Source organism: Morone saxatilis, unplaced genomic scaffold (genome assembly GCF_004916995.1).
Source record: "Morone saxatilis isolate NCDOM2014 unplaced genomic scaffold, NCSU_SB_2.0 Contig4, whole genome shotgun sequence".
NCBI classification, from domain to species: Eukaryota; Metazoa; Chordata; class Actinopteri; family Moronidae; genus Morone; species Morone saxatilis.
The window spans coordinates 10,253,547-10,265,143 of NW_023339984.1; the positions used below are offsets into that span (position 1 = coordinate 10,253,547).

At 40.5% G+C, this 11,597-nt stretch overlaps 2 protein-coding genes across 2 annotated transcripts in view; both read left to right on the forward strand.

Moving 5' to 3' along the window:
• The window catches only part of si:ch73-335l21.1 (insulin receptor substrate 1-B), a 50,472-nt gene that overhangs the window by 25,107 nt on the left and 13,768 nt on the right, over positions 1 to 11,597 (forward strand). The window lies entirely within an intron of this gene.
• LOC118337892 lies at positions 1,343 to 3,203 on the forward strand. The gene is made up of 3 exons (XM_035675029.1): positions 1,343 to 1,499; positions 2,498 to 2,539; positions 2,624 to 3,203. The coding sequence occupies exons 1-3, from the start codon at positions 1,355 to 1,357 to the stop codon at positions 3,121 to 3,123; spliced, it is 687 nt and encodes a 228-aa protein (XP_035530922.1). The 5' UTR covers positions 1,343 to 1,354; the 3' UTR covers positions 3,124 to 3,203.

The window sequence follows — 11,597 nt, forward strand, 5'->3', positions numbered from 1 at the left end:
AGGTGAGGAGGAGGATTATAAATTATATTCTAAATTTCCCCCCTAAAGATCACCCCTTGCCAGAGGAGGAGACTACCTCGTCCTTCATTCCCTATCACTTGAGTATACATCATTGTGGTAGGATTATGAAACCCTCAAGCTTTACTACTTGAATTTTTGACAGACATAAAAGCACTTTGAAATTGAAACTGACTATCTGACTAAAGTTAGCTGAACTGACAACTACAAAAGGAACAAACTTGAACTTGAGTGGAGCAAAGAAATCCTCAACTCTATTCTATACCAGAGACATTTTTCTTTGTTGCTTTGAATTGTGTTGAGTTTAACCATTTTCATGTAATTGATGTTAATTTGAATTCTAAAACACAGTGAAAACTGTTATTGTGGCACCAGACTGCTTGTCATTCTCCTTTAACTCCTACGAACCTATATACACTGGTCCTAAATATATTTTATTATTCTGTTAACTCTAGGTGGGTTATAGAAACAAGTACAAAGACAGTAAAATGTAAGTAGTAATATGTTGAGTAAAGTGAAATAAATGAACGTAGCCTTTATACATGAAAAGATAAGTGATGATTTATTAAAAGTTTAAACACCTTCCATGTACATTATCCAAAGGCAGAGTAAAGTATCTGTATTTTTTAAGGTGTTATGTAGGTTTTTTTTAATAATCTGCTTGTCCACCATCTTAAATCATGTCTTTCATAATCAATGAGTATGAAGCTGCATTAAATTACCAAAGCTTAGTGCAGTAAGTAAAAGTGTCCAGCAGATGTAGGTGGAACACTCATTACTGACAGTGCTGATTAGCCAACATTCACTGTGCTGCTAAAGTGTTGAGTAAATATCACCAATGTAGACAAACACAGAACATGTGTATGTATTTTGTTTGTTACATGACAGCTCTAACTTGTTTATTGTATCATTCACTGGTTCTCATATTTAGAATAATTTGGCTGCGAACAATAGATGCAAACGGATATATATACGTCCTCCCCATTCCTTCATTGACATAGAGGCTATTCACCTCTCCACACCTCTGTTATAAATATAAAACATTTAACAGCCAAATGTAACAGGGCTCACAGTGTGTGTGCAAGGCTTTTGACCGATGAGTCACATACTCTCACAAACAGAAAAGACAAGGCTGTCTAAACAGTAACCAGGCAACAGGATCAACGACCTGAAATGTAACTGTCTGAACTTTGTTTTAAAGGCTCTGTGGCTCTTCTCTAAATGTCACATGAACATTATAAAATACATGAAATGTCTGAAATGATACCACTAAACAGCTTTACAACACTTCCTCAATAAATATGCACATAATGTCCTATCTAGAATCTCTGTGCTTATGATGACATATTCAGTGTTTAGAGTAAGAGTAGGGCAAAAGCTTCATGGGAGGAGCCTGCTCCTGCCCATAAACTTTGTCTTTCTGTCTTCTGAACAATCACTTTCCTCCTTCTCATCTCAGCCAGAGACAGAACATCTTAGAAGTGAGTACAATTATAAATAACTAATTCTATTAATATATATATGTCTAATTTTATGGTAGAAAATAAGAACTTAAAATACATTAAACATCAACACAGAAAGTTGATGATTTAAATTATTTGCTTTCATGGTGTACAGTAAATGGTAAATAGACTGTACTTATATAGCGCCTTTTTAGTCTTTCAACCACTTAATGCACTGTACACTACATGCCACACTCACCCCATTCACACACATTCATACACTGATGGCAGTGGCTGCCATGCAAGGTGCCAACTGCTCACAAGAATGGAAACTAATCATTTAAACAAACTCATACACATCAGTGTATGAGTGGCAACCTATTTTTATTTCCCTATTGCTCTATTGCATGAAGATTTAGTATTGAAGTTCAGCAAAGAATAGATAGTAGTTAAAAAACACCTACAGCATAAGCATTCTTAAGCATTAAATTCCTCCCTAACACCAGATTGTCAGATCATCTTCATTTTATTTTCATTAACTCTAGGTCACTTACTCTTTACAAGCAGCAGCAAGTGATTTTCAGACTTTAAACAAAAGCGTGAATGAGTTTTTTTACAATTGTCTTTCCTTGTTAATGTTCTTCAGGGGTTACCTTGGGGAACCACAACAAATAATATTTTTTTCTGAACACAATTATATATTGTATCTCTCTCTCTCTCTCTCCCTCTCTCTTTCTCTCTCAATCCTCCTCCCCCTCTCTTTCTCTCTCTCTCTAAACCCAATTGGTCAAGGCAGACTGCCACCCACCTAGAGCAGGGGTCTGCTCGTAGTTTCTGCCTCTTAAAAGGAAGTTTTTCCTTTTCACTGTCACCAAGTGCTTGCTCGTGGTGGGAACTGTTGGGTCTCTGTAAATAATTATATACGTATGGTCTAGACCTACTCTATTTGGAAAGTGTCCTGAGATAACTCTTATGATTTGGCGCTATACAAATAAAATTGAATTGTATGTCTAATAACAATGTTTCATTCTCTATAGATATGCTTGATACCTGGATTTTATTGTTTCCCCTCCTGTTAGGTAAGTTAATGCATCCTAAAAAAACATTTAGAACTGATTTACATATTAGCATCAGTTAATCTAAACTTGTCACTCTCAAAACAGCTGCAGGGGCGAAGGCATTCATGATCCACAACACCCAGCACAGTCTGTGTCTGGAGGACTCAGCAGCTACAGGTGAAGTCCTGCTGAAGAAGTGCCACCTGGACTCAGAGTCTCAACAGTGGATCTGGATTGATCAGGGCATGCTGAAGTGTGTTGCATCATCCAGATGTTTGTCAGCCATGCAGACAGAGCCTCTCCGGACCCAGGCTTGCCAGGGGCCAAAGGTGGATGCTGCAAGGTTGATGTGGGATTGTGACAGGGACAGACTGATCAGTAGGAACACATCAATGCTGCTGTCAATAGATGGCCGACATCTGATTCTTACACATGACAGCAAACTCTCTAAGTGGAGGTCTCTGGATAAGGGTGACATCTGCCAGGAAAAACTCAGTAAGTCAGTGAGGATTACAGGTTACATTATTACAGTACAATTTGTGGAGGCAGGCACTGAAAGTTGTTTGGATCAGCTACACAAATATAAATGTTTAATCTTTTGTTAATATAGACATGCTACACATCGTTAGGTCAGTTAGATTCTCCAATTCAATTCAATTCTAATCGGAAGGTTGTTGGTTCGATCCCCGGCTCCTCCTGTCACATGTCGAAGTATCCTTGAGCAAGATACTGAACCCCAAATTGCCCCTGAATGAATGCAATAGTTTCTGTTCGATGGGCTTTGCCATCGCTGTGTGAATGTGTGTGAAAGGGCGAATAGGGCATGTGGTGTAAAAGTGCTTTGAATGGTCAGAAGACTAGAAAGGGGCTATACAAGTACAGGTCCATTTACCATTTACCATTTACCAAAGTACAATTCATTCAGATTTACCGGCATGTATGTACGTATGTCTGTATGCTGGGTGCCATAAATCTTTGGATGCCGTAAAATGATGAGAAATTTGTGAAACAAAACTCAGGAGAATCAGCACAATTAGATAGTATTTCCCATCTCTGCAGAGCATTAGAGTTCAGTGACTTTAGCAAATAAATAAAATACAGGTAAAATTTAGAATGGCAAGGATCCAGACATCAAGCTTTCTGCGTTACGGCAACTGAAATATGACTCTTTACTCAGGACATAGTTTGTTCACTTTCGTGCAGTTTCTTGGAAAGCCAATGAGGATGCTAGTGTCTTTGTATCTTGAAGATAGACATAGATTTTCTGGTGTAACCAATAATTAGTGCAGGTTTTGGACCTATTATTTCATACAGAATCACAAAATTTTAAATGGCATCTGGGATGACGGGTCTGGGGTCCAAGGGAATCTGACCAATGAAGGGCCGGTGTTTGGCCGTTTATTGCTTTCATGCCACACCTTGGCTGCATTCTTGACCCCCCGCTGAGGGGTCTGTTATCTGGCGGGCCCTTTTTCTTTGTCTTTAGTCACTACAAGCAGGCTTTATTGCTTACATACAGGCCCGACTGTAGTAATGACAATTTCTTTGTGGCCAGATCCCAACATGTTCCCTTTGGTCCACTTAAACACTTCAAATGAACAAGTTCATGTTTAAAGGTATCCTTGGATCCCAACACAGGGGGTCTTTTCTATCTACCAAAGACATCTTTCTTTGCATTGTTTGCCGAATGTTCTACAGAATACAGAACTGCTAATGCAGCTGGCTAGCCACACCGCCTACAACGGACCTACCTTTGAACAAGGCCTGGACTAAGGACTTGGCTGTTGAGGATGTGGACATAAACTGGGATACTCTTTGGAAGAATATTTCCATTACCTGACCCACCTTGACTTTGTCAGAGGGCCTACCATACCCCACTTGTGAAACTGATGGCAGAAGGGATGAACGTGTTTGGGAGATAAACAGTATTAGGAGGGGTAGTAAATGTTTTATGGTAGGAGACAACCGGTCACACACAGGTCACAGGACCATTGTGAAAGACCTAAACTGCCCATGTGTAAATTAGATTAGGAATGTAGCTAGGACAACAGCTGTATCCTGTTTAGTGATGTACAGAGGGGTATATAAGGCCAAGCATTTTAGAAGTCTAGAGGGAACGTCTATCTGTGGTTTTCCCATCCATGCTGCATAGTTAAAAGGAATTTGATTCATCCAACCCACTGGGTTTGTAATTCTTCCAGAGAACTACAACTCCTCCAGATTCATGGAAGAATTTCCCCGACACTGATTCACATTTATGTATTGTATTTATCCCCTTCCATTTAAATGTGATCTTACTCTCTCCCCCCCTAAGCTAATTAACATATATGGTCAATGTTTCTGTGAATGAGCTAAAATCGGCCCTAAATATTGGCTGCTAATTGGTAATTTAGTTCACACAGCAGCATAATAAAAAAGGTCCCACTTCAGATTTTGACAGAAGGGAATGGTGGATGGTCTAAGCAATAATAAAACTTTATTAGTATAAAACATAAAAACATGTTGATTAATCTGCCATCAAAAACTCCCAAACCCAAAATGTTCTCAAACAACAATTCGAATAATAGCTAGTATGTCGGTCCAGTATTTTCAATATGAAAGAACCAAACCACCTATTTGAGACTTGTATTCATAAAGATTGAGGTTATTGAAACATTTTTTCTAAAGTAAAATCAGCCAAAAGATCCAATACGATCAAGACGATTGTAGAAGCAGAGTTTTTTTAATTACTGTGAAGTGTATATACCCCAACTGTTGGCTTTAAATAACACAACTGGGAAGTTAAGTTAATAATTGGTTTTTTTTTAATGTTATTTATTCATAGATTAATTTAATGTTTTTCAGCAGTAAATCCCCTCCACTTATTCCTGTGGCCTCATTTTTCCAAGGTTATCAAGCGCCTTGCTCCGAGGGCTCTTCAACAGGAAGCTCGGTCGTGGTCCTTTTTCCCTTTCCTTGTGTGTTGTTTCTGGTGAGCTGCCGGCTGAAGCAAATGGTAATTTAGGTAGTAAAAACCTCGGCTAATGAACCTCAGTACTCTGGTCAAATGTTTTTGAAATGAACCTGTGCCTTATTCAGCTATGCATTTTGGTGCACAACACAACACATATACAGAACACAGCCGGCAAGGGAAGAATTGTATTGGCCAGCTTGGTCCAGTCAAAGAGCGCCGTTGACAAAGCTGAGTTGTTGTGTGTGATGTGTGTGTGTGTGGTGTTGCGCCTTGAAGACTTAAACCAACTTGTCATTTTTGGCTGTGACAGAAAAGCATTTGATTACCAACACCTGTACATGTTCCTTTTAATTAGAGCTCTTTAGTTACATTAAAAGTTCTCAATTTGTGTGACTCTCTACACACACACCCACACACACACACACACACAACACACACACACACACACACCACGTCTGCAGGCCCTGGGTGTTGCTCCTTAATTGAAGAGCTTGAGGGGAGATCATTGAAGCCAATCACCTCCTCAGGAAGGGCAGGGATCGCCCAAAGCTCCTCCCAGCTTAATGGCTAAAGTTACCTTCATTGACCTTTTCTGGCCTACGATGACACAACTACACACCACACACACAACCACACACACACCACCACACAACCACACCACACACACACACACCTCCTGTCTCTTTTGTCAATACTGTTTTGCTCATTCTGTTTTGAACAAAGCCCCTCTTCCCCGTCATGCCTCTTTACTTTCCCTCTCCAAACCTCTCATTCTTCTCCTCCTCTTCCTGTCTTTTCGCTTCCTCTCAGTGGCCTTTTTGTTTGCTTGTTTTTTTATTTTCACACCAGGCTTTTTTTCTTTTTCTTTTTCATAATCATGTTCCACAGATTAAAGAGCTTTCAGTTGGGCGTGTGAATGAATGAATGTATGACTGCAGCTCTTGTAGGGTGGCTGTGGAGCGAGGCCGTCCAGCTGATACAATATACGGTGCATGATTTGATTTGGTCAGATCACAGGGACGATAACTTAAAAGGCATGTTTGCATTAAGAAATTACTGCCAAACATCATGTTTGTTTTCTTTAGCCTTTGCCGCCCAAAGGTTGTGTTCTGTTTGTACGAATGTAAATGAATCACTTTCACTTCTACATCACATAATGAATATCTCTCATAGTTTCAATAGCTGTTCTGTTGCTTTATTGTTCGTTCTTTTTGTGCGTCGGTGCATTTCTCACTTTGAAGTAGTGCTCAAAGAAATATGTTCTTTTACAAGTACACTCACTGAGTTTCTGAGTTTGAATAGTCCCGAACATAAACAGCGTGTTTTTACACATTGTACAGGTCAAACAAACAAAATAAAGAAAATGCCCATTAGTGCGATTTAAAGGTAATGATAACTGGACATTTTACCCTTTGACACAATCAGGCTAGCTGTTTCCACCTGTTCCCAGTCTTTATGCTAAGCTAAGCTAACTATCTCGTGCTTCCGGCTTCATATTTGACAGATAGCATATAATATGTCAAACCATTCCTTTTATTACTCGATTAACTGATTAATCAGCAAGCTTTGAATCTTTTCAAGGCATTTATGGGAATAATGTTTACCATGTTTGCCATCTTAGTTGCTAACCGTTGCTAATTAGCCCAGTTGATGGGGAAAGTCAGATTTGCAGGTATTTGGTCAACTGAAGTTGGCGTTAGATGAAAAATCAGAGGGTGACAAAAGTTTTTATAAATTACGCTGAAGGGGAACAGTGAGCCAAATTTTATTGCCTCATCCAATATTTTCGGGATATTTCACTCAATCTCAAATGTGAACGTCAGTAGGGTTCATCCTCTGGGAAACATGAATATCTGAATGTTTTACACGATTGAAAACTGAACATTTTTGGATTTAAGACGTTGGCCGGACATTTTTCACTATTTTCTAACCTCCTATAGACTAAATAATTGATCAAGTGATTGAAAAAAGTGACTAATAATGGAATTAATTGCTATTTCCACTGAGTTTTCTTTAGGTAACATTGCCATGAAATTCCTTCCCTGTATGTACTGTATCTTCTGTGTGTGTATATGTACATACCTCCGAGTGTGTGTGTGTGTGTGTGTGTCTGTTGGCCTGGCAGGGTGCCAGCTCCCTGTACGAGCATGATCCTGGCTACAGAGCGCTGATTGTGCGCTGTGGTATGGGATGTATGCCGGGCTCAGAGAGTGTTGGGCGCTGCCTAAAAGAACGGAGCAGCCACCCACCAACCCACTGGGGTTACTGAGGGCATAGGAGGAGGAGGGAGTGTTTCCCTCCTTTCACACACTCCTTCTTATTTGTTCGCTTTTTTTTTTCTCCTCCTCCTTCCTCACACACTCTTCCAGGAAAACATTTGAGCTTCTCTTTTTGCTTTATTTGAGTTTTTTGTGTGTGCGCCGTTTTCTGCATTCTTCTCACTCACTGTTTGTTTCCCTGGCCTTTTTTTCTCCGTCTGTCTCCTTCTCCCGTGTAAATCCCCCCCCCCAGGTAATTGTCTTGATGTCTACACCGCTACCTCTCCACCATGATATGTGTGTGTGTGTGTGTGTGTGTTTCACTGGGTTCGGGGTCACAGCATCGCTCAGCTGCTACTTCTCTAACTGGGTTTGTCTGTAAAGAGCTTAGCCCCTGTGGGCGTTGGAGAGCACTAAGCTGATTACCGTCTACTAACGAGCCACTTCTCACATGAAGACCGTGTATGTGAGTGTACTTCTGTCTGGCTATAATATTGTTTGTTTACGTGGCTGCATGCGGTTTCAGTACATGTTTGTGTGTGTGCGTGGGTGTGTGTTGTATCTTGAGCTGCGCTAAGGCCGGACGGATCAGATGGAAGAGGTTCAGGGGATGACAGATCAGAAAGGGTGAGAAGAAGTTAAGACTCCTGCAGAGGGGGTCAAGTTATTCTCAGACGAGCTGGAATGAAATCCCTTTTTCCCTACTCAAGCCTTGATCTGACGAGACTGTTTGTTTGAATTGTGCCCAATTAAGCCATTTTAGACCAGACGACTGGCCACCCGATTAGGAAGATGGTGACACTAGAAATGGAGCAAAGAAAGTTGATCACTGTCATCTTCATCTGTCTGCAACAGCCCCACTGTAAATACAGTCACACAATAATAGAGCTGTACCTTCATTTTTCAAGTCAAACTCAAAGTTGTCAGTTTGGGCCGACACTCCAGATTCTGTCATCAAGCAGCCGCTTTATTTTGTTTTGTACTAATATTACTAGTGTTATTATTATGGTATTAGTATATTATTCATGGCTTCCACCCAGCTAACAGAATAGCCCAGAATGCTGCAGAGCGGCCAAACTCCCCACACTAAACTCTCTCAGCAGCCAACGTGTCAAGTTTCCCGTTTTACCTTCAAGACGAACGTGTCCTTGGTGATATGAAACACAGATTTGCACACAGTCAGAGAAATAAAAGGTGTTCTTTCTGGTTATGATTTCGACATAAAATTGTAGCATCAACATTTGAAAATAAGACTTTTTGTCTGCATTGAACCTGCTGAAAATGGACCAATTAAGTTCTTTTTTAGTACTACGACTAGCTAAATATTAGAAACATCTGTCAGTATTATACATGCAAACTACAGCCTTCAAAGTGACCATGGGGTTGAATCAAAACCCATCTAAAAGAACAATTATAAAAACTGTAACTTAAATAAAGATAGGCTTTATGTATTTAACTGCTTTGGTCTTATCTTTACCCAATAAACTGGCCAATGAGTGAACGTACGTTGTCTGCAAAACGTATTTACAGGTCAGTAATGATCAACAGGAATGCTGAACGAACTAAAGCAGCTGACTTTTACTTGGGGTAAAACCAGAAGAAGTTTTCTTGCAGATGTTCATAATTACCTTGCGTGATGGTTGAAGGTCAGAGAAGTCAAAGGTTTTGAGTTTATGGTGGCAATAACCTGGAATGAACATGTTGTTTGCTTGTTTGAGAAGTGGAAATGCAGTTTTTCATGTGTGGCCTCAGCCCGCTGATCCTGCGACATGAGAACTTTCTGCAAAGTAGAAAGTAGTGTTTCAAATTAGAAACAAAAAACTGAGGATCATGGGATCAGTGGGGCCATCTTTCAGCTTCATGCAGATTGCTCAACTCTGACTGCCTGGAGGGAAACTATAAGCTAAACACACACAGCCTACATTTCAGTTACCTAATCCTCACACACCAACCAGGGTCCATGTTCTCTGCTGCTCTCTTCAATGTGATCAGGGAGCCAAATTGACAAAAAGTCAAGAATTTCATTTGAGAAAAACAATTACAGAACATTTTCCAATCTGGACACGTGGACAGAGAGTTTTAGATCAATCCCCAAACTGTTCCCTCTCACACATAAACACACACTTCCTCTAACAATCTACATGCAAATATGAACAAAAACCCAACACACAGCCTCTCGCCAGAAACACTTTCCATGGTCAAGATCATTGAAATCTTCTGTGTGGTGATTGAGAGAAAGAACAAACAGTCCCTCGACCCGCCTTATGTAACTCATCAGTGCAGATCGAATGAAGGAGCGGTGATGTTTGCTCACCACGGCCATTATTGGCTTGAGAACGGTCGTTAACCTTTAGAGTGCAGCCTCACCTCCGCGTCACCTGGCGTCAGAGCCGCAACCGGACCTTGGCGGTAGAACTAACAGCTTCCTGCGTTTTGCAGGGCTTTCTTCATTAAATTGCTCAAATTGCTGTGGGGCACAGGATGTGTGCGTGTGTGTGTGTGTGTGTGTGTGTGTGTGTGTGCTTGTTGTTGAGTTGTGTAAGCACATGGGTTTTTGACTGGAAATGGTTTTCTTGGGATTAAATTGATTTCTTGCATTAGGAGATAGGTCCGTTCCTTGTAGTGAAGAACCATTAGCCCATTTAATCAATAGTTAATTGACTGAAAATGAATCATGTGTTCATAATTTATTGATAATTGGAGTCATTTACCAAGAAAAAATTTCTGTTTGCTGGTTTAAATATGATATGTTTTTCTCTGTTTTATATCATTAATTAAATATACTTTATTGATCCCAAGCTGGGAAATAATATGTATAAGTTGAATCTTATCAGTGGTTTGTTTAAAAGTTGTTTCAAGACATTTGAACCTTTTAAGTCTTTGGCACGAATAACATGAATTAAATTCATATTGGTTCCAACACCCCAGTCACTGTTCAGATGAGATGGATGTGTGTTCTCCGTTTGTTCTCGCTGCAAACATCCTGTAGCTGCAGGGCTGAAAAAAGTGCACAAACTGAGCAGGGATTAACACTGAATCCCAACCGGCTGATGATCAAACACTGTCATGTAGTACATCTGAACCTGTGCTGACACTGCTTGTGGAGGATGAGTTATAGTAGGAATGTACACAGGACACGTAAATACCAATCAGAGCGAGTAAGAAAGCATGTTATGCCGTTGTCTCTGGTTGTCAATATTAAGACCAACTTTCCACTTTGGCAAAGACATTTTCATTTGGCTTCAGCAGCGATGCCAAACTTCACAGGTCATTATGTATGCCGGGATTTGTGTTCTTACCACTGAAGCAACGTGTGCCAAATTTAAATGATCCGGAAACCACACCCATCCGGCACAAACCGGCACTGTTTCAGATGAGGTCTTTGTTTGCGAGTGTAAATATGTGTGTACGTCGTACACGTGTTTTCAGGTGTGTTTGCCTGCAGTGTAGACTAAAGCCATGTGTGTGTGCCGCTAGCTGTTCATGAGTACTTCATGCTTCTTAAATGTTTAGCGTCTTTTTATGCTTCACAGAAAACTTGATGTTTTGTTTTTGCCGCCCAGACAGAGAACATCTGTGGAATCTACAATTATACCCCGCCACTACACCTCTCCGCAGCCGTTAACACAATGTTCTTCTCCGCTGCAGGCGTCACAGTGCCTAACCAGGGGATTAAAAGCCTCAAATCGACAGAGGAGAGGAAATGAAATGCGCACAACTCTCCTGTTTACTTATTAGTCATACGTGGTCAAGAACAAACAAGTAGAAATAGGCATGTGGGAACAGATGGAGCGTCGGAAGGGACGTAGGAAAGTGGATGAGCGAGGGATGATTGAGTGGCTGGGGACACACTATATATGTGCATGCA